The sequence below is a fragment of the Nipponia nippon genome, unplaced genomic scaffold, assembly GCF_047370975.1.
Source record: "Nipponia nippon isolate SJK-2023a ecotype South Korea unplaced genomic scaffold, ASM4737097v1 scaffold_3, whole genome shotgun sequence".
NCBI classification, from domain to species: domain Eukaryota; kingdom Metazoa; phylum Chordata; class Aves; order Pelecaniformes; family Threskiornithidae; genus Nipponia; species Nipponia nippon.
The window spans coordinates 85,138,928-85,164,017 of record NW_028262347.1 but is presented as its reverse complement, the minus strand read 5'-3'; the positions used below and the strand labels follow the sequence as shown (position 1 = coordinate 85,164,017).

The 25,090-nt window shown below is 42.3% G+C and overlaps 1 protein-coding gene across 3 annotated transcripts in view; it reads right to left on the bottom strand.

The window, feature by feature from the left end:
* Positions 1 to 658: 658 nt before the first annotated feature.
* Positions 659 to 25,090, bottom strand: part of TSPAN9 (tetraspanin 9) — a 193,585-nt gene continuing 169,153 nt past the window's right edge. For all 3 annotated transcript variants that reach the window (XM_087767153.1, XM_087767152.1, XM_009466187.2), the window contains 6 exons: positions 9,939 to 10,130; positions 8,178 to 8,252; positions 6,500 to 6,601; positions 5,761 to 5,892; positions 5,557 to 5,640; positions 659 to 4,752 (listed from right to left, as the gene is read on the bottom strand). In XM_087767153.1, the coding sequence (XP_087623279.1) occupies positions 4,681 to 4,752; positions 5,557 to 5,640; positions 5,761 to 5,892; positions 6,500 to 6,601; positions 8,178 to 8,252; positions 9,939 to 10,130 (657 nt within the window). In that variant the 3' untranslated portion in view covers positions 659 to 4,680. The remainder of the gene's footprint in view (positions 4,753 to 5,556; positions 5,641 to 5,760; positions 5,893 to 6,499; positions 6,602 to 8,177; positions 8,253 to 9,938; positions 10,131 to 25,090) is intronic.

Here is a 25,090-nt window from a genome sequence, read left to right as displayed (position 1 = left end):
TTGTTGTCACTGAGCCTCTTCAGTATTCTTTGGGGGGTCCTTTGCCTTGTCTATTTCTTTCTTGGCCTCTTTGACACTGCTACATTTTGTTTCCTTGGGCACTTACAGGCTTTCTTCCCTTCCTTGAGGCTACTTCTTGAATCTTTTCTGAATCTCTGTTGCTTTGTTGGCTTCTGCTTGGCTCCACTGTTTTGTCTGGGGATCTTTCAGACCATCTTCTACTTTCCTGGCATTTGGAGGGCTATTCTGTGATCTTTCTCTGTCTCAGTGTTTAATCAATTTTCACAGTTTCTCTGAGACTTCTCAGTGTCCTCTGGAGGTCTTTCAAGCTCTCAACTAGTTTGTCCTCTCTTCGACTATTCGATATTCTCTGGGGCACTTGCAGACTCTTTCCTATAATACCAGGCTCTCAAAACCAATTTGCTGTTCTTTGGGGATCTTTCACACCTATTTCTGTTTTATTAGAGTATTGTTTTGAAGGAGGATGAGAGAGGATGGGGGGTGGGAATCTTTTCAGAGATGCAACAGCTTCAAGAGCTCTGGACTTTAACTGCAGTGGAGTTAGAATAGATCTCTGTGAGTCACCTTTTGGAATTTTTTTTGTCCCCTTTTGGTTTTGGTGGTAGTTGGGGTTAGGAGAGAAATAAGCTCAGAGAGGCACCTTTTAAAAAATCCTTTATTTTTATATCATCCTAGTAAAAATCTTTTATATAAAGGCGAAAGTAGGTATTGCATAGAAGAAACACTGGTGCAAAGATCACCTGGTGGGAATGGCATGTTGTTTCTTAGTGTCTACTATCTACTGCACAACAGATGGCTAGCCCATAGGCAAACATCTCCAGGTTTCCCCATGCCAGCTACAGGATGAAGCTGCTCAACTCTATGGAAAGAAGTTACATCAGAATTGTGTGTGCCCTATTCCATGCTGCTCCCATGAACCATCTGCTGGGAAAACACCCTTTTCCTCCATGCCTTTTCTATGCCTGACCAATATATTGCCCAAGAAAGACTATGAGGATCATTTCAGCTGCCCTCTGCTTGCACCCTTACTGTGTGTGAGTTTGTATTTCATACATACAAATGGGGGGTGGACACAGAATAGGAGAGTTGGCCTAACATGACCATAGTCCAGGAACTCAATACATGACATATACAAGGCATCTTCTGTCATCTTCGAGACATTTATGCCATTGTTTTTATCATCTCACATGCTGCTTAGCTACGGGCACTTGTTTTGAGTGCCCTCCACCTGGGCTTCCTATAACTAATAGCCTTGGTACCACCAGGAGGGAACAGAATTCATTGCTATCACTTCAACAGCTTTCAAGTAGAGGTTCTTCAGGCAGTTCTCCTGTTATGTCTCTGCTTGTTCTGCTGCAGTTTCCAAGCACGAAGCACAGTGAGACACCAGGTATGCTACGGTCTGAAGGAACACTCAGAGAAACAGCACTTTCACACACTTAACTGTGCTTTCATGAATTGGAGATACAGAGAGGTATGCATTTATACAAATCAATATTTGTGTATATTAAAGATACTTTTACTCAGTATCAGTTTTTATTTAAAAACATGCTAAAAACTTATAGTTAAATAATCAGAGTGACATTTGGGGAAAACACACAGGAAGCCACCCACCAGCATAAGCAAAAAAAGTGCATACATACATGAGCCAAAGCTCCCTTTGACCAGTTTACAGGACAGTTAGTGCCTTCTCTGATAAACTGACTGATGCAGCCTCGCACTTTCCAGAGCTGTTTTTTGTTGCCTGGAAAATGGCATTACTTTTCTGCTCCTTTCAGGATGTCTGTCATCACCTCCCACATCAGAGAATCAGCTAGAGACACAGATCAGCCCTGCTTTTGACTCCCTTCCTGTAGGTGGCTTCATAGCGATGAATATATGAAGCTCGTGTAACTATCTCACTTAATACTGTGCTTAAAATGCCAAAAGTAGTAATTAAAAGAAGATTTCAGGATCTATGCTGCTAGATCGTGAAATGGAATGAAGCATTCTAGAAAAATAAGTTTGGATGGAAGGCAAAGTAGCTGAGTTTGCAACTACACATTTTATCTTTGACTTACTCATAAACATTTTTTATTTTCTTATTACTTTCACTAATATATTTTACCATTTTTTGTACAAAAACTGACTGCAGATTAAAATTTAAGATGCGGCACGTACCACTGTGCGACCCAAAAGGATGATGCTCGTGCTCAGCCCTGCACCTGCTCTTTTTGAATGCCAGAGAAAGCTAGAGAAAGCTAAGCACCTCAGCCCAAGCGGAAAATGCAGTGGAGCCATCAGATGAAAATCGTCCTGTCTTTTCTTGCAAAAATGGGAACGCATCTTAGCAACTTTGGATACAGTCTTACATGTAGCAGCAAGTACACTGGGCATCAGAGCCCCTTCTTCAACGTGGAACATCCATCTCCAGTGGGGCTCAGATGCTCCTGGTCCCAATTTTTGTTAGAAATGGAAGTAAAACTGGATTCAGTTTCTATGCTTTCCCTCTGCTTCTTTGCTGACTCTTTCAAAGGCAATCCAAGTGAAATAGCTGAACCCATATGGCATTGTCTGCTTCAGTGGGAAACAAGAGCCCTGTGAAACTTTGAGCATTGTGCTCATATGGGCAAGGGCCATGCTCTAAGAATAGTAACCTCCTTCTTCACTGCGACACCCAGATTCATCTCTATCTCCCACACATTCACACTCCTTCCTGTCACACCGATTTCATAGGAACTCAAAAAAGTGACACATAGGCCACACAAAACACTTGCTGCCAGATGTACAGATGCATGCAGGACCTACTAGGAAGATAAACAGGGGGCTAAAAACTCCCAGATATGGAGTGGCTCAACAGCTATTTCAGCCCACAAAGAAAAGACAGGCTGAGTGATACAATGAAAATGGTATCTTCTGAGAGTTTAAAATATAAATATTCAGATTGGACATTAAGAGAAACTTGTTTACCAGAGGAGTAGTTTGACATGGCGTGACTCTGAAAGGCACAAAATCTCTGTCCTCAACGGTTTCTGAAACTTAGCCCAATAATGTCACAGTAAACCCCATCTCACATAGATGACAGTAATCCTTTAAGAGTGACATTGGATGAGGTAACCTCTGAAGGTCAGTCCTGACTGCTGCTAAGACAAAAAGCAGTGTTTCTTTCAGAGCTGAGTCAAGCTCTGCCTGGAGATAAATCAGAACATCCTCCAATGTCTGAGCCTTTCCTTCTTACTTCACAAAACAGCAAAAACCTGGAACAAAGGCTAAATGGGGGCTGCTTGAGTGCTGCAATGAAGCAGCATTCAAACTAGAGAAACATATGTTCAAGTTTTCTAACAGGAATGTTGGTAAAAATATGCACTGCAGTGAACTCTGAACTACTCCACTGGACAGACTTGGCAATCCATCAGCAAGAACCAATTCTGTACTGAAGGTGTGACAACACATACTGTCTCTGAGCACTGTTTTGGAAATTGCCCCTTTCCTGCATCATCTGGTCACCTTTAATCAAACTACCTTTTCCAGCTCAAGGAGACAGCTGTCATCTGCCTGAGGAAACCCCCTCCTGAATGAAGGGCATGGCATGACAATGTTGCCATCAAATTGCCATCCCCTTCCCTCACATCCAGCAGCATGCCATGCTTTGGGCAAACTTTTTGAAACAGACAACACAATCTGTGAAGTCTGCTGCCAACTGGCCAGTAGGTCAGACTGCAATCTCTCTCCTTCATGCCAGGGAGCAGTAACTTGCTTAGTCAGTACTTTTAGCTTTCAAAGTGGCATGACATCAAAGCAGCCAGACATTGCTTTGGGCGAGTAGAGGCATTGGAACTTTGCCTCACAGGAGTAGGAAGCTCACCATCTGCTCCAACAGGAAGGCATTGCATTCCATCTGAGGAAAGAGCCTCTGATTTGAAAGGAACCACCTTTGTTACAGTAAGGTCATCAAGGCCCTGATAAAGGTAGACAATGCCTCTCCATGGACTTGAGAAAAGTTACATCTTTATTTGCCCACACCAACTGTCAACTTTGAAAAACATGTCCTCTGGAGATCGCACAGTGGTTCCCAAATAAATGTACAATAAATGTGTAAAACCAAAAACAGTAAGAAGTTATAAGTCAGGCAACTAAATTCTAAGCTATATCCATCATAATAATCTTCATCATCATTATCATAATAAAAAAGTATACACCATAAGGTACAAGAAGCTGCAAAGCAAAGCAGCTCCAATTCCTAGGACTCTCAGTCAGAGTGGCTTTTTCAAGTCTTCCAGTAAATTGGACATGAGGGTTGAAAACTCAATGGAAGACTTTGAAGAATTCTCCCTGGAAGTTGAACACACATAATTTTTGCACATATAGCATGGATTAGTAGAGCAAAACATTTTCTTAAGTTAAGAAACATTCTTAGAGCAGATCTATGATTTTGTGTAGAAACTCTGTTTGTTTGGAGGGTTGCCCCCCCTCTTTGGCAAATAAATGGCAAATGTGAAACAGACGAAAAGATGAGTCAAATAAGAAGTTGTGATAATAACTGGAGAAGTAACAACAAAGTAGATCGGTCAATGGGACAGATTCCCTCAGCAGGGCTAGGCTTGATACTCTTTGCAGTCATTCCTTTTGTTCATTTTTACGATGAGACAGAAGGGTTGATGTGGTAATGTTTCAGAGGCTTCAGGCATCATATTTTTTGCCAGTCCTGTGAATCTGCTGGAAGAGTGTCATGGAGAAGGCCATGCCAAGAATCTGAAGGAAAGCAAACAATAAGGGCTTCAGTACAGGGTGGCTGCCAAAACTGCACTGCTGACCTGTGTTCATGGTCCAACTGTAGTTTTAAAAGTCATTCTACACTAGCCATATTTCTCAAGCTTCCACACTGATGAGTAAGCTTGGATGTATGTTGTTCAGGCAAACAGTGATGTCTGGAGATGTATCTGTCTGCACAGATGGAGGCAAAAAGCTCTCAGGGCTCTTTGTCTCACATGCAACAATTTTTCAGAATCAATACATATGAGTCACTCTTCCTTTTTACCCAACAACTTGTGCTTGTTTAGCCAGATAACTGTGACAGAAAACATCAGATTCAGGTGTTCTCCCCCAAAAAGTACAGCAGTGATACAGAAACCCCCAAACCTTAAGAGATTATGATGATACTTGTGCATTTCTTTTTTAAAACACGTTAACCTACTCAGTTCAGTGGCCATGATTTGACTCATTTTGGCAATTTCTAGAACTTGCTTCCAAAATTTAAAAAACCAATTCCCTGAGGAACAGTGTAACAAATGGCTAAACATGGGAACCCCAAAGTGGTGCTCTGAAGTCAAAACGCAGGTAAGCAAAACCCCACTGTAGCCTGTCTTCTTTGTGGGACGGACTACTGACCTGCTTCCTTTCTGAACTAGATGACCTTATATGAACTCATAAAACAAATCTGACATTTTTGAAATCATGATCAGACTCAAAGCGGTTGAGCACCACTTTTCACACAGCAGCATAAAGAATGCTGACAGCAAATCAAAGTCATGTTGACAAACATCATACCAGTATTACCTGCATTATGAGGATGCACATCCCAATCGAACCAAGGACATGCTTATTCTCATCGAACCAGGTCATAACTCTCTCATAACATCCCTGAAATGATGAAAGATGAAAACTGAAATCCCAAAGTCACATTTTCTTTCACGTGCATTCCCTCTATTTTCTTCCTTCCCACCCCTCCCTAAGCCTTGACCTGGCCAAAGGGAGCCTTACCGTTTTCCACACTAATTCGGTGGAGTTCCGTCCACAGTCTTGGGAGTTTTCCATACAACATCGGTCTGGGACAGTGTTTTCTCCCAGCACTGGGTACCAATCCGTAAAGTCATTCACACCACAGCATTTCATCTATGACAAAAGTAAAGGATTAATAAATTAACTTAACTAGCACAATTTGTGAATCATGCACCCCCACAAACTTTTACTTCCACTAAACCACTGTATATTTTCAAAAGGGCTGCTACAACACTTTTGTATTTTTAAAGTGCTTTGTGCTCAGTGATCACTAAAAGCAAATACTCAACAACATAAAAAAAAAAAAAAACCAAACGAAGAAAATAAATGGTCCCATGCCCAAGGTTATGTTAGTCTTCTTGTCACAGAGACATGAGCCCAAACACCAAAACATAAGGTAATCTGTCCACAACTGCTGAATGGCAAAAGCCTAGCTGCCAAAGCTGCAGCTCTACCTGTGCAGGTTTTGCTGCTTCTCCTCTGTTTCAGATCATTTCTGTGCCTGTGATAAGCACAGAGAATCTCAGAGAGGTAAGCATCTTTCACCTTGCAGAGTACACTTTGATCCTGGGTTTCCTCCCTGGATGTTCAAGAGTGCAAAATCAGAAACCAAAGCCTGCATTAGCCATCTTTTAGACTTGGCATGGATGCCACAGTTAACAGACTGCAGCAGCCTTTATGGCCAAATTGTTATTTTTTTCTATTGAGAAAATTATGTTACCTCTGCTTGAATGATATTCCATGCATTTTTCAGTCCAACATTATTTTCTGAATTGTATAGCTTCATACCTTCCTTCAAATCCTTCTTTGCACTCTCACTGACCTGCATCATGTAAAAAAATACAGAAAGTCAATGCACTGCTGTTTAGAAGAAAGGACCAAATGGTACAGACTTGCATATAGAACATATCTCTCTTACATTCTCTCACCACAAACTTAACATGGGTAGAAAAGCTCCACCATATCTTCAAGACTCTCACAAGTCAGTGGGACCTTTCAGCACCTGCCAAGGCCTAGTCTCTCCCTCAGATTGCAAAATACTGGATTAATTCTCATGAGATAGGAGACCATATAGCTCCCCCTCTACTAAGAGTCCATCATACAGTCATCATCTGATCCAAACTAACTGAAGAGCGATCAGCAGAAATCTGCTGACCTTCCTTTAACCTTGCCAGAGACAGCTGTTGGCAGCAGCCTCTCCTGCCTGCAACCTATGGCCTACTTTAATTTGCTAGTATCATAAAACCAGAGTCCCAGCCTCCCAACCTTAACATAGTTATCCCTTGCACAGGTTCAGGCAGGCTATAATAAATGGCCAATACAAAATCAATTGAAAAAGGGCATTATTATTGTTCTCCTTGTGGGGACAGGCTTGCAGGATTTATGATTTTCACATGTGCTCTTCTTTCTTTAGAGGAGAAAGTTGGAATGCTTAATGGAAGATCTAAGATGTCCGATTTCTTGTATAAATTTCAGTCTGAACCTGGAGTCCTGGATGCCGGTAGGAATGTACATTGGCTCTGACAGCAGTGAGCTGGCAGCAGAGAAAGGATTAACCTACGGGTCCTGGCATAAAGGTCAACTATATTATAAGATCTGTTTCATCCCTCTTTGACATCCCATTCAAAATCAGAAGTTCACCCCAGCTCCCTGAAAGTGGCAGGCATCATAATGACAGCCTGGGAAGAGATACAAATCTGGTAGGAGCTCAGTTTTAAAATCAGTCTGGACATGCTCATAGTGTAAGGCTCTGTCCTGTGTTTAGCAGAGTTCTCCAGTTCCCAAGGATTTTTCCAGTCTTACCTATCTGACAGGCCAGCCAGTTGTGCCTACTTCACTTAGTCTCTGCTAGATAGCAGATTCCTACAGATGGCCTTTAAAAGAAGCTGCCTCTTGATCCACTCTGCACCTTTCTCAAACTCTCTGGGATTGCCCAGTCAAGTGAGACAGCTGGTGGCATCTAGAATAACCTGTGTATATCCCAAGCTTCTCTCCTCCAGTCCTGTTCAAGGGTTGGCCCTAAGAAGCTAACCAGGTCTTAAGTAGGACCTCCCACAACCCAGGTGCACAAGATGATCAGCTTCTTGCAGAGACATCAAACAGCTATGTTGAAGGCTATCTTAGCTTTTAGGAGAAGACTAAAAGGGAGGCCCTGGACCATGTTTGTATTTCAGGGAGGAAATTGTAAAGCTCAGCAGGTTATGCTCTCCTGTTTGCCCTCTGCATCACTTCTTCCTCCCCCTGCAGAAGCAGCTTACAGAAAACAGCCAAGATCTCAAGGTTAAACCTTCACCAAAGCGAAGAGCAAGGAGAACCCACATCCTCCATCAAACAAAAGCAAACTGAACCAGGTTTACATGCTAGTACAGATAATTAATCTATATGACATATTTGCTTACCTTGTCCATATAAACAAAGAACAAAATGAGTAATATCAGCTCTGCCAGGAGAATTATCAGCAAAACGATGAAAAACTAGAACAAAGAAAAAACAGACAGTGTATACACACTTGTCAACTAGAGAGCAAAGCTGGGGCTGCTAGAAACTCTGAAGACTATGGGCCTTGTCCTCTAAACCTTTCCTCTACTGCCAAAAACATGCAAGTTTGATTTCAAACTATTCAGGCATATTGATACTATATTTCCACTAAAGCTCCTGTAGGTCTTACCAACAATGAGGAGGCTGACTGTCCAGCATTCTCTAAATCTTAGGTTTTGACCTACTACCAGTTTGCAGGTTTCAGCAATGCTTTTGTCTTGCTTTTTTTGACTGCTGTCACAGCACGCAGCCCTGATAGTCTCTTTCCTTCATACAGACTACAGAACAGATGCTAAACCCATTACCGCAAAGATCAAGGTGACATGCCTCAGGAGTGATTCCCTAGCAAGTGAGCTGTACCCACATCTGACTGCCTGTTGGAATAGTCATTATATTACTCAGCACTTCTATTCCCAACTTTCTGTAGCTGAAATGTCTCTCTGCAGGGGAATCCCAAATGTGAGCTCCCGTAGTTTCTCACTGCTTTTCATGCCCACTAGTTGCCTTTATGTACTAGTGGACTGCCACATATGCATGGCATCCTCCACACAGACACTGGGGGAGATGTAGTATGCAGTGCAGCAAGCTCTCCAATCGGAAACTCATGATAGTCATGATAGTATAAAAAGACTTTTGTAGAACTTTGTAAGAATATAAATGCAATTAAAAAAAAGGCAAAAAATTCAGCTGGTGTTGCAGTTTGTGTGGATGACATAGACCTCATTACTATTCACTGTTTGCTCTCCTAGCTGTACAACATACAAAACCAAGCAACAGACAGCAAAAAACAGGTGCACATTTGTCCTCCAGTTTATTTCTCTGAGGTGGTCTAAGGAATGCTGCACAGCTGTTCCCCAACACCATGTAAGGGAGACTTTTACACAACGAAAATTCACATGCTCCTTAATGTCACAGCATCTGTGATTCACAAGCTGTGACTGAACTGGAAGCTGTATGCTTTGAAAGCCCTCCTCTCACCTTCTGCCACAATACCTCTCTCCTTGGAGTGGGGAGAAGCATGATGAAGCCTCCTGGGTTTATGCAAGAGGAGTGACCTGCACTGTGTTTTCTGAGAGGGGTTCCCAACCTCTGTGCTTCAGTGCTGGACAAAGGCTGCCAAGGGTCAGATTATTTTTTTTTTTTTTATTGGTAAGGCCTGGTAGAGACATTGACTTCTTAACTTTGGGTCAGATGGTTTCCACCAACCTCTGATGAAGGCCTTAGATAAGGGCAAAGTAGAAAAAAGCCATGAGAGGCTTTGAGTAGCATCCAAAAGCAGCTGTGCTTAAGATTTTTCAGTCAATCCATCTAACAGACATTTCCAGAAGGGCTATCCAGGTTGACCCTACAGTTCATGTTTAACCATTCACAGGTAACTGATTAGTAATTTGCTTTGCTATCTAATACATTGGGGCACACAGTAACGAGAATACACCTGCTAATACACCAATGCTATCACTGTGACCAAAGCTGTGGGATGTCATGCTGCAAGCATACAGAAGATTGAAAGCCAAGGACAATGTTACAGTGATCCACAAGACAATTCTGCACTGGTCATTTAAATAAAATAATAACAAAGCAACAGTCACTGGTCTTAGTGAAAAGAAGTATTGATGTCTTACACTCAACAGGAGGCACTTGTTTTCCTTGATAGCACCAAGGCAGCCCAGAAAGCCGGTCACCATGATGACTGTGCCAATGGCAATGACTAGGTTGGCAGCTGAAAGTGATGGAAAGCTAGGAGAAAACGTGGCAAAGTTTCCTTGCGACACTGACAGCCAGATGCCCACACCCAGCAGCCCACAGCCACATAACTGCAAAGACAGAAACAAAAGAAAGGTTTTATTATTAAAATAAATGGCACTGGCTCCTCCCTCCCCACACTGAAAGGAAAGAATTTCTCAAGCAAATTCTCAGGTAACTGTTCTGCAGTAATGCTCTCACTGGCTTGGTGCTGAAACAAAGTGAAACTAAATGTTCTTACCTAGACTTGGTCATGTCACCTACACTTATAAATCTATTCAAAAGCCACTAGATGGCAGAATTCTCTCTTTAAAGACTCAGCACATGAAACGAGGGCTACCCATTCATGTCCCAACAGCACAACCCAATGCAATTTTTCTGTAGGAAGATAAACAACATTATTTGAAAGAATGCTCCATTGCACTCATTTCTGCAGTCATCTACAATGTCTCAGAGTATCCAGCCCTGTATTTCCTCATCCTAGGGCAGGCAAAGAAGTCCTGGAGATAATTACAATCAATAGTATCATTTCAATAAATATTTGACATAAAATGCCCAGTCCCAGTAGCCAAGTTGGGTTTTAGTATGAGTTCTCATAGCTTTACTGTTGTTTCCCAGTCTTCAATGTCACAAAAATCAGACTTCTAGGTTTATTATCTACAGGAAGCTCAACTTCTGCTACTCTCTGGCAGTGAGAGAACCTGAACGCAATGCAAAGCTGCTAATAAAACATAAAATTAACTTCACTTTGCTTCTCACTCTTAACAATACCATGTCTGGTTAAGGAAATAAGATTTCCCACCAAGTGTTGTACTACAGGGGACCTAAAAGCTGGCCATCGTTTAGTACTTGCTCAAAATGGCTGTTATACAACTTCCCATCTGATCGGTGATCACTATGCAGTGACATCAGAAGTAGGAGTTAGTTGTGCTTTCATTAAATTTGTGAGCTACTAAACATTACCATTACAGTTTCCTGCCAAATCTAGCCTTTGCCAAGGTTAGAGACGAAATTCACATCACCTTCACCAGGAGGGGGCTCAGAATACACCTCCCCCCCAACCTCAGAGTATTTTGCTCCAATTTACTTGGACCCACTGCATGGGAAAAACAAAACAGCACCTAATCATTACTCACAGTGATATCCCAAAGCTGCTGGTGCTCACCTGTCAGCAGTGAGGAACAAGAGGAACAAAAGTTCTTGCCATCCAGCAGGTTCACCACACCCAGCCCTCCCCATTGTGCTTGCATAAACTTACAACTTTTACTCAAACTGGAAAGTCAAGGTCAGAGAACAGTACCTTCACTAAAATAGGGTTCAATCCTCCCTTGTGATAAGCACTTAATTTGACATGATGAAGAGCTACAGATTGTAGCCAATCTGGAAAAAAAACCCACAACTGTCTAAAGCTCACAAGCACATGCATTGGGTAACACAGAGGAAATTTTCAGCATTCTTGTAAGGAGGCTGGGAAGCACCTCTGCTTCCAAAACTCAATACACAATACCTCCACAGAGTGAGCTGGGGAGCTTTGCATCACTGGGTGTAGATAAATGTCACAACACCTGTTTCCTGTAACAGAGCTGGTTGCAGCTGCAACATGAGTGTGTGTAGCAGGAAGAAGTCAAACAGCTACTATCCCTATGAAAAGACTGGTACAAAACCTACACACATGCATGTGGCAGGAAAGGGCTACAGGACTTTCATCTCTTCCCCCAAATCCGTCCTCTCCAATTAATAGTCTTGAAGTGATTTCTCACTGCCTTTCATGGTATGTCAGCAAGGTCAGCGTGAACTTAGAGTAGTAGAAAACTGGGGGGGGGCGTGAAAAATAGAAGTCTCTTGATCACATCCTGCTGCAGGACCAAGTGGACATCACCATAGGTTTAAACTGTCTGCAGTTTACGAAATCAGCCATCCTATTGCTCCTGCTTTAAATTTAATTTACTTTGTCCTTGAATTGCTGCAGTTTTGGTGCCTCAAGCCCTCTCAGGAATCCACTCTGTGGCTCAGCTGCTTCAACTGTTAGGTGAGAACTGCAGGCAGTTGCTCAGGCTGAGAGCTTGATGGTTCAGGAAGTCAGAAGCAGCTCTCACCACACAACATTCATTTAAGCTTTTAAATGGCATTTCTAAGCTGCAAGGGCTGTACATTGCCAATAGCTGATGGCACTTCCATCAATGACTTCATGACACTCATCATGAGACTGTAAATGTTTCCAAAGAAGTTTCTACCAGTTTCTACCACTGAAATTGTTCAGTGTAAGCTTCCTTCAGAACCTGAACTCAGACTGTAGAAGTTATTCACAAATGTGTTCCTTGGACTTTCATACTCTATTAGGCTCAGAAATCACAGCCCTACTTCAAGTATTTTGAAAGAGGGCAGTGAATTTGGGAATCATCAGGCCAAAATCAATAGATCATTGCAGATAAACAAGGTGGTGATAAGACCGAGAACAGGGCAAAAGGCTTAGAGAGGAAGGGCAAGTAAAGGACAAAAAGGAGCACATGCAATCAACAGAAAGATCAGCTCATGAAGAATTGGCACCTCAGTATCCAACTCCAATTATGAGGATAGTAGCAAGAGAGGCAGAAGAAAGAATCCCTTACCAGCATCTCTTTACCATTTGAAAAAAATCCAGCACAATCCTTGACAGAGACTGGGTCTATAAAAGTAAGGTGGCTATGAAAGTACTCAAGAAGGCTCATGTTTATGTTTATTTAGACAAAGTCAGAAGCAGCTAATTACTTAGATGAGGGAAGGGAGAGCTACCTTAAGTGCAGGAAATCAGGAAAATGACAGGACCACTGGTACTCAATGGGATGGACATGAAGACAGAAAAGGACCAAGAGCAGAAGAAGAATCAAAACTGTAGAGTAGAAAAACGGACAGACGGCCTCTGTCCCTCTGACAGGGTCTCAGTTCAGGAGACACTATATATACACTTCCATACAGGAGAGATCATTTCTTCACTTGTTTGTGGTAGCCACCCTAGTATTTTGGTAAATTCAGGAGCAAAACACTTTGCTTTTTGGCAGAAGACCGGTCACCTACTGCACCTTCACCTTTCCACAATGCTTCTAGCAGGGAAGAAGCATTTGACACTTGATGTGAAATGTTTGCAACAAAGGTCTTATGGATTAGCAACACACCTGTGCTGTTCCTAGGAAGACCACTATGGAGATACAACTTGAGTGCCAGACATCTGAACATGTTGGGAGTCCTTTAGAATGCAAAATGAAGTGGTATGTCAGCTGAGGCAGCAGACGTCCACATTTGCTCTTTCTTCCTGCATTTCTAATGTCTCACTGAAGACAACCATGGAATAACTCCTTTCCAACTGCTGCAGTGAGAGGGTTAACATGCCAAAGTGCACAATGTGATTACAGTTCCCTTCAGAGCTTTCTGACAACACACATTAGTGCAGTACTAAAATTATACCACAGTATCTCCACTGATACACTCTCACTGTGGCTGATTCTCAGGCCCGCTGGGCAAGTTAAGGGAAATTCTCCTTTTCACAGGCTTTTAACCTCCCAAATTAAGATTCTTCCATCCCTAAATAACACTGACAGTTCAGGTGATGAAGGGGCTATTAAAGACCAAGACTGATCTATGCAACAGTGACTAAAGAGAGTAAATAGTCAGGAACACTTGCAAGAGATTTGATAAAAGATACGACATCCAAAAAGCTTCCACAAGGTGGCATCCCATACCAAATAGCACTAACAGTTTAAGTCAAATTTTCTTTTTCTCCTCTCCAGAGCTCCTCAATTTTTGTGCTTTCTTCTGTGTTTTTATCTCTGTCATTCTACTGAGTAGCAGTACTGTTAATGCTAAAATTTATGCTTTAAACGTTAGGTCCCAAGCCAAATGCTTTTTTCACTCATGCTTCTTAAAAAAATCCAAAATAACTCCACTGACTTGAGACTTAATTGCATATAACCATACCAACCAAAGCTAGCTAGAATTCTAGCAATAAAATAGCTTTCCCTGACACTTTATTCTCTACCAATCTCATTTTTTATACAACATGAACACTGTAAAAATGCTCTCACAGCTATTTATTCTCACGGGATCCATCTCTCTCTGTTTGGTACAACTGAATCCTGGAGGGTGAAAGCAGAAAAAATATATCACGTCATCTTATTAATTCCTTTTTCACCATATAATTCAATAATATATGCTGCTTGGTATTTAATTGCATGAGAGTGATGGCACTGACATTCCTTCCCCAGGGAAATGGTTCAACAGCATAATAAATTTCACTGGATTTTTCTCCTCAAAACATGTTGGCTCATTTCCCTCTCATGATTAGAAATTATCATCCTGCAGGCAACCATCAAATCTCTCCTTCCCCTGGTGTTTATGTCATGAAGGTAACTGCAGAACACTATCATAAACTCAGTCACATACATGGATACACACACTCTTACTTATAGGGTAATTTACTCAAGCTATGGCACACATATTTTGAGCTTGAAAGCTCAAAAAAAGGAACATCAACTTTCCTCACAGTTTCTTCCTCACTTTGTTATTTCACTACCAAACCCTGAATTCTCTTCAGTGCCTCCAACATCTATCTGTCACCATCACTGTGCCCAGAAAACATACAGCATTCTAGGAAATACTAAAAAGACTCTCAAATGCTTCAAGAGAAATTAGAACTCCAGACAAACCCAGAGAGAGAAACCCAAAAGCAAGTCTTTCCGTGACAAGTGCTATCATCAGAGTGGGAAAAGGACTCTTTCATTTTATTCTGGATTTTTGAGCATTGTATGAACTGATACAACAACACAAACTTTGACAATAGAGCATCATATCCACATTTAGTTGCCTTAACCTAAAGACGACACAGTAAGAGTTTGCAAGACCTAGGAAAGGACAACACACATAGTCAGAGGTATGCCAAGACTGACATATTGTACAGAAGGAGATTGTGCACAGGGTTATCTAGCCTGGGAAGAATTATTAGACAGGATGTGAATGAAATATTCACAACTCTCGAGGTCAGTATGAAAACCAAACAGCCTGTCTCTTTAATCTTTTCCAATAATAGGAACAAGGGGAATATTAGCAAGCATTATGCAGTATATTATGCTTCACATAACTAAGAAGTAAATTGATAAATTATGCCATAGTTGATTAAAAGAATCAAGTATTGTGGCCACAATTGTCAGTAAGGGCTAGATAATTTTATTTATTGGTAACGGCATTTGTAGTTTGTTAGCATATACACAAATAATGACATTTCATGCTCCTCAGAATAAGATAATGCATGCAGAATCCAGCAAAACTACCAAGCAGCAAACAAGGTAGGGTAAAGAAGGGGTAGGATATACCATTCTGTTAAGGTTTATTAATAGAATAACATTGATAGACTTACCCTTGAAGTAAGTCATTGAACAGCATCAGGAAACAGGAATCTGATAAGGAAGGCACTAGCAAGATGAAAAGGGATGAGGCCATATTCTTGTTGACTTTTGCCATCATTCCATCCCATGCACACAATGTCTGATGGAAAAGCTGCACAACTAGGTGTGTGAGAGAGGAAGAGGGGAGGGAAGATTTATTCTTGACATCAGACTTTCTACTGCTGGTTAAACACCAGGGGAGCTCTTAAAAAACTTGGAATAGAACAGAGACATATAGAAACCAATACTAAGAGACAACGACTAGGGACAAAAAGAAGAAGCAAGTGTCTCAGTTTGTACCTCCATGTTAAATAACATGCCCTGGGCCATCTGTGGTCCAGTTACAGAGAACAGAAACCTCCCCACCTTCCTCTGTGCTGTTTTAATACAGGCGATCTTGCTTGAAGCAAAGATGATACAATGAAAAATACATGAAACAGCTTAAATATGGCCCCCATGAAAATGGCCAAAAGCAAAGGAGGTTTGTTATGAGGAATTACTAACAGCATGACTGCGAAAATAAGTGTCAATGCTGGGAACTGATTTCAGGACAACTGCAGTGACAAAAGGACACTCTGAATTAGGCTTTGACAGGCCTCTATTTAAACAATAAGTCAACAGGGAGATGACATGCACCAAGAGGACAAGCATGAAGAAGCCATGTGGACAAGCCGAATGCACCACCAAAGCCTAGCGCAGAAAGGTTTTTCAGGGTTCGGGTGGCTCTTAAAACCCTCCTTTCTGTTGGGGTCAGCAACATTTTGGAAAAGCTGCCAGTAATATTTTCCCTCTGTTTGGTAAGTCCTACAAGATAAAGGCTACCTATCTTAGCTCTTCTTTTCCACCACTTCTCCAAACTGACTCTCAGATCAGTCAGCGTATAGAGGAGATGAGGAAGAGAATGGCTCTTATGAAGCAGCACTGTCTTCTCACTCTGTCCTTGTTTTGTTTTGTTTTGTTTTGTTTTGTTTTCCATTCCCCCCTCTCCTTCATTTATGGTATCTTAATGAGCTCACAGGCTTCCTACGGAATCAAGAAGCAGCACGTCTTGGAAAGCAGTTTGAAAGGCTGTTCCTTCCCTCCATGGAGGAATTTTTACAGAAAACTTCTATGAGACATAAAGGTGGACATCACCTTCTTTAGCAGCTGGAAACCTGATTCAAAGACTCTTCAGATCAGCAGGAAGAGTTCACATCTTCCGTGCATTTTGGATCTGGTGCTTCTTTTGGAAGCAGTCTGCTGTGGAGATTCAAAACAGTAAGAGATACTGTTCAAAAAACCACCACCCTGTCTTCCTGTCTCAACAGACACAGCAGTCCCTGTTCTTGTTTCAGTGCACATTAACCTAAGTTTTGGAAGATACTGATTGTCCGCAAAGATTATCACCGCAAATAACAGGATTTTTCAAACTATCACAATGCATTAACTGCTCTGTTGAGAGCACAATATTAATCAAAGCGGGGGATGACTTATAGGGGAAAGGGGACTCAAAGGTCAGCAGCAGAGCCATTCCATTCATTTACTGTCAGACAGAGGTGCTCATCTTTTGCTTTTGCAGTATTCTTCCCTGAGTTACAGATCAGAATGATTGTTCTGGAAGGGGGCAGGGATGGCAACTACATGGTTTCTACCACTTCAAAACAGAGATATACTTTCTGAAAATTAAGTTTTTGGATGCCACTTGCCATCTCTGGATTTGAGTAGTTCATCCATCTCTGGAAAGGGCTGGTGCTTAAAGAAGATTTTCAGGTAAGCCCAGATAAATTTTCCTGCTCTGTCTTGATAATCCACAGGATTAATCAAAACTTAGGCTTAACAGCTGAAAAGCTCAGAGAATATCTCTTGTAAAGCAAGATCATCTTCTAAGTATGATCCAAAATATAGCAAGGACACCAAAATCTAAGAAGTTCTTCAACCATAGACTAGAAAATGAGAATGGAGTATGGAAGTGAGTGAAAATACTTAATACCTACTTAGTGATACTGCCATAACAATACGGCAAAGATTTAAACTCCTCTACAACATTCCTATGAACTGGACTTTGATGCAAGACAAAGGAATTATTTTGATGTCTCCTTTGAGTCTAGTGCTGTAACAGCTGTAATGACAGCCTGTGTGTAACAGAAAGCACAGAACTGGAGTCTGTGCAAATGCTGAACCTCCTTAATTCATCTGCCAGACAAAACAGTTATCCTCTTCTTAGAGTCATGCCCCGACAGTACTGCTGGGATGGTCCTGAAAAACTGAAATGAGGCATCAGACACTGTGATCTTTTGTGGGGCTAGCAGAGGGAGAGCTACCCTGAGGAGCATTAAATTCTGAAACTTTTACCAGTTTGTGTTTTAGGAATGTGTAAATTTGCAGCCAGAGGCCTTAAGCTTTGGCTTGGATGCTCTCACCTGGTCGCACTGGAGTCTTCAATAAAGGATGTGTTTTGCAAAAGGAAGCTGTAAGAGATGGATTTGTCAAGGACAGCTTAATCTCCTCTTTACTTAGCTGAAGGGCAGCTTGGGTAGTTTATGTTGCACATTAGGAGAAACTTTCACTGAGAAATTAGTACAGCACTGGAAGAAGTTACCAAGAAAGTGTCAAAATCTCCAGTCTTAGAGGTTTTCAATGCTTTGCTAGAGACAATCATGGCTGACCTGACCTACCACTAGCAACAGTACCACTTCGGTATGACTTGCAGAGATTCCTGCCAAGAAACAATTCTATGATTTTATAATTTCCTCAGCTACCATGTTCTTCCTAATGTGTGAAAAATCCAACAACCATGCCATTTCTAATGAACCCAACAAATCTATTACCTTTGGAAGCCTTATGGGGAAAGCTCTCATGCCCATTCTGGGGAATCAGCACACTTGGGTGTCTCCCTCAAATGCCTGTACACCAGTGCATGCAACATAGGAACAAACAGGAGGAACTGTACATCTGAGCACAGTTACAGGGCTCTGATGTACAGTTCAGATCACTGCAATCACAGATATAGCGGGTAACTCACATAACTGGAGTGTTGTGAAGGATGGGTACAGGCTCTTTAGGAAGATCAGGCTGGGAAGACAAGGGGGGGATGTTGCACCTTATGTGAGAGAGCAGTGAAAATGCATAGAGCTCTGCGTTGGGATGGGTGAGGACTCAGTCAAGAGTTATGAGTCATATTAGTAGGCAGACCAGTGTTGTAGTAGGTATCTGCTATAGACCTCCTGATGAGGAAGAAGTAGATGAGGCCTTCTTCATACAACTGGAAAAAGCCTCATGTTCGCAGGCCCTGGTCCTCATGAAAGATTTCAACCACCACAATGTCTGCTGGAAGGACAACACAGCAGGGCACGAGCAATCTAAGAGATCTCTGGACTGTGCCGATAACAATTTCCTGACACAGGTGATTGAGGAGTCAACAAGAAGAGGTGCTTTGTTGGGCCTGCTGCTTACAAACAAGGAAGAACTGGTTGGGGATGTGAAAATTAGGGGCAGCCTTGACTGTAGTGACCATGAGATAGTAGAATTCAGGATCTGTGAGGAGGGAGCCGGGCAAAAAGCTGATTGTCCACAATCCTGGACTCAGGAGAGCAGGCTTTAATCTCTCAAGAGATCTGAGTAGTACAGGTTTCAGTAATACGCAAGATAAGAAGTGACAAGTGCCCCACTCTCAGCTTCTGGCAGAAGTCGCACCCCCCTCCCAGCAGCCTCAGGGGCCACTTGCCCCAGATGTCACTCCCCTCTTTTGGTCATGTGGTCTGTTGTGACTGACTGGCCACCCCTACAGGTTTATCCAGACGTACATCAGACCTGGACAGCCCCTCCCCATACATACACAGGGAACATTATGTTGGTTTGGCCACCATTTTGATGAGGCACCATCATTTTATGGCAGGGCGCTGCCATTTCGTTAAATGTCACTGCTCTGTGATTGGCTGATGGCCGTTTCTTAACACTGCCATACCCACATGCTCTCAGGCAAGCCCTGTGATATGGTGCCTTCTTCATTTGCACCAGGAAGTGCTCAGATACAAAAATATATACATGTGTGTACAATATATACATGTATATACAACATACATAAATACATATACATTTGTTTTATATATAAAAGTAATATGTATATATACAATATATACGCAACATACATATATAAATATCTAAAGGAGTGTGCAAATATGTATAAATATATAATTTATTTACACACAGTGACTATTTTATATATAATATTTCTATATATGTATATATGCATATATATTTTTATGTATAAAAATATAAAAAACTTATAGAAATTAAATACGTATAGCCATAAAAACAGGTATAAAATGGATAACACATTCTTTAAAAAGAGCTAATGGAAAGAATAAGTAAAGTTTATAAATATAAACAAAAGTAGAAGGCTGGGTTGGTGTCCCCCACTTCAGCAGACTAGAACAAGCCCTGACATGTGTGAGGTGGGGAGAGACTGCAAGAAGGTGGAGGGGTGCCAAAAGGATGACAGGCATAGACAAGTTGAAACATGCCCAAGGGCTACAGACCCCTCCTAGGAGGCCACCAAGGGGCCCCCAGTGCAAAGCCTGTCACAGGCAAAGAGCTCAGTCCTTTGAGTGGGACTAAGAGGCTCCTGTATCTTCCCACAAAACACCAGCTTGAACTTTACCGTACAGCTGGGAAGGCCCCCAGAGCTCTCTGGGAAGTGGGAGCTGGGGCTGATGGAAATACAGTAACCACACAGCTGGAATAACATCAGCAAAGACACCATCTTTGAAATAGCACTGCAGGGTAAAGCATGGCAGCATAATCTGCAGAAAGGCTAGTATCTGTCCTTCTCCATGTTGATAGAATGTATGAGCCATCTCATTAACCCCCTTTAGCTGTTGACTCTCCAGCAGTAAGCCTGGTCTGTGACCTTCTCAGAAGGAAAACATAGCTCAAAATGGATGAAAAGCCCTGCACTTTTTCTGCAACTGGGCATCTGGCACATATTTTGGGGGCTTCTCCAGGTGTTGCTGCTAAGAAATTTCCTTTTATGGCTGACATCATGGGAGAGTTTAACTAGCTTTACCTCTACACGGATCTTGTAGAGCACCAGCTTGTCAGGGACTCTGCAGTTCCTTTATTGCGCTGTGTTTCAAATGGCGGTAATAAGAAGATGATTGAGACAGTGTTGTATGATAAGCCACAGTACATGCCTGTAAACCGCCAGCATATCTACACCATCAGCACTGAAATAAAGACTGACCAGAAAAAGCATGTCTCATTTTGCTTTGGGAAGGTGATTGTGAACCTGCTTCTTCAGCCCCAGAAGCCTCTGATATTTTAAGAAACCATGCCAAAATGGTAGTTGTAAACAATTACAGGGACCCATCTTGTACATGAATTATTTCAGATCTCAGGCTGGCAATGGTCTTCCTGGTTTTCAAGGCATTCCTGTGGTGTATGGTGCAGGTATTGGAAGTATATTCCATAGCCTGTTTAGAAGCGCTGCTAAAGATACTGCAAAAAATGTGTTTGGACATGTTTCTAAGGTTGTCGTGGGCAAGTTGGAAACGCCTTCAAATCAGGAGGGCTCAGGACTTGCTTATATTAAAAGAAAAAGCCTTGAAAGAAACAAAGCCATGTCACCCCCCCAGAGGGAAAGCCCAGCCCAGCCCTTTCAAAGAACAAGTCAGGCCAAATGCTGCAAAAGAAACAGAAAACCCAGAGAAAGAGGTCCTGATCTACTGCTAGAAAAGGAAATCTATTTTAAAAGGAATGTCTTTCATTCATGGCTGCTGAGAAGAATGCACCAAATCCAAGCTGGATTTGTCTGAAGTGTTCCAAACACAGACCAGCATTAAGAAAAGACCGTTTATTGAGGCGCCTCCACTTTCCACTATTGTGGAGTCTGCACTTCTGGACTTTTTCATAGCTGGGAATGGAGAAGATTACATAGATCTGAACAACATCCTACTGTATCTTTGCTGCAAGATTGTAAAAGCTGATAGGTCCAACCTCAGAGCCGGTGAGGCCGTGGTTCTCATGAATAACCCACTGGCCTCTATTTTCAGCCAGCTGGACGTTACGCTGGGGATCAACTGATAAACCAGAGCAACAACTGCTACACCTGCTGTGCTTTCATTGAGTTGCTTCTCAATTACAGCTGACTTGCTGTCCAAGCACTTCTCCACACGTCTGTTCTGCAAAGACACAGCTGGGCAGCAGCAAGCAGTCAGGCTGGATTACGTCAAAAATCAGGGGTTGAGTCAATGCTCGGCTCTGATGGCCCGGAGTATGAACTATTGGGACCCCTCCACAGTGATCTGTTCTTTCAAGACAAACTTGATAAACGGTGCGGATGTAAAAATTAAGCTGACATGCAGCAAAGACAGCTTTAGTTTGACGAGCTCCCTGACAGCAGGATCCTGCAAGCTGTTTATTACGTGTGCCTCGCTATTTGTGAAGAAGGTGCGGGTGGCGCCCAGACCACGTTTGGTGCACGCTGCGGCATTACGTAATGGCCAACACTAAATAGCCAGTGGACCAGGTGGGCATGAAAGAGTTCAGCATGCCGGCCAGCAATCATGTCAGCAACAAGGAAAGTTTGTTTCTGAGATGGCTTCCCAAGCTTGTTATTGGCTTCATAGATAATGATACTTTTAGCAGCAATTACGCTAAGAACCCTTTCAACTTTAAACTTTATGATACAGATTTTGTGTCCCTGTATGTGGATGGTGAACAAATGCCAGTGAAACTGCTGCAGCCTGATTTTGAGAATGGCTGCTGTGTGAGAGAATACATGCAGCTCATTCAGATGATCGGCAGCCATATGAAAGACTATCCCCTATTGGTTGACAGGAAAGAGTTCACCCATGGCTATACACTGTTTGCCTTTGACCTGTCTCCAGACCAAAAATGTGCTGATCACTATTCCCTGATTAAAACACGAAACCTGACAGCAGAAGTACACTTTGCATGGGCCTTGATCACCACCATTAAAATGATTGCGTATGGTATATTTGACAACATGATAGAAATAAACGAGCAGAAACACATGGTCTTCAACTACATGCAATGATGGACACTGAGCAGCTCTCTTGGGTTTTTTTCCCTGCAGACCCCTATACCAGAGAAGCATTTGTAGGCATTTACCCTCATTACTGGCTCCCTAGGGCCCATGTTTCTCTACAACCAGCAAGCATGCTTGTAAATATGCATCCACATAACCACCCTGGAGAGCACTGGCTAGCAATTCTCCTGGCAGACCAGAACCATGCAGAGTTTTTTGACTTGTATAGGTATCCTCCAAACAGTGCCCTGAAATCATCATGTCCTTTTTAAAATACAACACTACAGATACTGCTTTCCAGATGAAGCCACTGCAGCAACCCCTCTCCATGGCCTGCAGATACCACTGTGTTGTTTTTTTCTACATCACCATAACAAGGGGATTACCTTTTGAACAGCTTTTAAAACTGTATTCTAACAATCTAGTATAAAATGACCAGATGGTGATGTGCTTTATAAACTATGAATATGAAGCTTTCCCCATGACCAGAGCTACTCCAAATATTTTCCAAAAGATACAGACCTGCATCTCTTGTAATGATTTTCATAAATATATTCTCTAAATAAAACTTACAACTCAGCCACAAGGCTGTGTGCGTTCTTGAACCCCACCCCGACATGTTTTTTAAATGGACACTATAGACAGCAAAGGTTAAAGATTTTATGAATATTTTATTTTCATCAGTAAACTTAACAGGGTGAATCACTGGGCTTTAGGTATCTTTCTCTTCTTCGGTGGTGTGCATTTTGCTTCTTGATCCTCCTCAGTCACTTTTAGTTGGTCCAAAAGATCCTGGTTTGCTGTACGAGCCATGACAGAAGACGGGACATTTCACCACAGCCATGAATTCATAAAAACATTCCAGGTGTTCTCAGACTAGATGGCGCACAAGTCTGAAGGACGCATTGAACTAATTCAAGCAAGCTCAACCCCTTGATGACATCTCTTTCATATACCAAACTCCCCTGGTTGTTCCAAGAAGAAAGATGCTTGTGTTGCCCTAGTTTATCTAGGAGCATGTGTGTATTCTTCCGATACAGTGGGTGCACTATCCAGCACTTCCTGAACAACAGGTTGGGGTCCTCAGGAGTCTATTTTCCACTTCTGTCTTGTTTTCTTCCAGAAAACCAGGAGTCATTTTTCCCTGTCTCCTGATCACTCTGCTTCACACGTGCCAGGTACTTGTGAAGAGCTGCTGTACACACCTTAGCTTTCTTGTAGGCCACCACGCCTTGTTTCTGGAAAATGCCCCTCATTTCAGCATCCCAAGAGTGGACTTTAAAAGCTCTCATGTTTTCCTAGGGCAATGGTGGCACCCTTAGCTGCTCCAGTTGATTTGCAGGCACCAGATATCTTTTTCCCATCACTGCTTTACCAAAAGCCCCATACAAGCAAAAGAAGAAAACTTAGAAGAGGATTGATAAAGCCACTGCTTTGCTTTGCCAGTAGCTTCTTTCTTTTGAAGGACAAACTTTTCCTACTCAGGCTTTTAATGAATTTGCACCCCTTTTTCGGCACACTTACTTGGTGCGGTGTTAATGGCATGTTCCCCTTCAAGGTATTCAGGGTAGTTTCAGAAATGGCTTTTATCAGGCCATCAGAAGCTGCACAGAGTATTGCTTTTCTCTGCTGGGGTGGGGGTGGGGGGATGGCTCAACAGTTCCAGGAGGGACAGATTACTCTCCGGACACTGGAACGTCATGTTCCCAAGCGACTCTTCTCTATTTATTGCCAAACATCAGTCTTCCTCTCCACGCCTCCCCCAATATGTAAATGGCAGGCCACTCTGATGGGAAAAGACCAGTTCCTAGCCTAAAAGCCTCTGAGGTAGAATAATTTAAATCAACAACCAGGAACCCATATGGTGCCCATGTGTACCTTTGTAGCATCTTCAAACACCTCTAAAAAGAACAGGGCTTTGCCAGGATACATCTGCTTGGCTAGGGACGCAACCTTGAGCTTAACTTAAGGATTCTTAAATAACACCATGTATTTTCTTTTGAGAGTGATGGTGTGGCTCTTTTTACCCTGGCAAAAAACATTCTGGACAATGTACAGGATGCTAACGTTCCTGCGATGCACATACTTAGTAAAAGCTTTCTCATTTTTTTGCTCTCACAAGCAGAGTTCATCAAATCATCGATCACAACCATATTTACTTCATTAGGGGGAAATAAATGGTTATTACTATGACTTTCAGGTAAGTCTTCCACAAACTTGAGAAAAGGATAATTACTGAGCAGTTCCTGATACAACAGTTGCCAACAACTATAATACCACACAATACTCTCAGTCAACAGACAGCAAGCAGTTGGCATTCTTCAAAAGGCTTTTACAAAATAACTTTTCCCATAGTTGGTAGGCCCTGCCAGAATGGCTATCAGTCAGTCACTGAGCAGTATGATGTTTAACAAAGTGGCAGATCCCTGCCATAAAATGGCATCACCCTGTGACAAAATGGTGGCCAAAACAAAATGGTGGCCGCTGTGTATGTATGGGGGAAGGCCTTCTGGGTCAGATACACTTCCTGGTAAAACCAGTAGGGGGTGGCTGGTCCTGCTAGCCAATCACAACAGACCATGTGACTAGA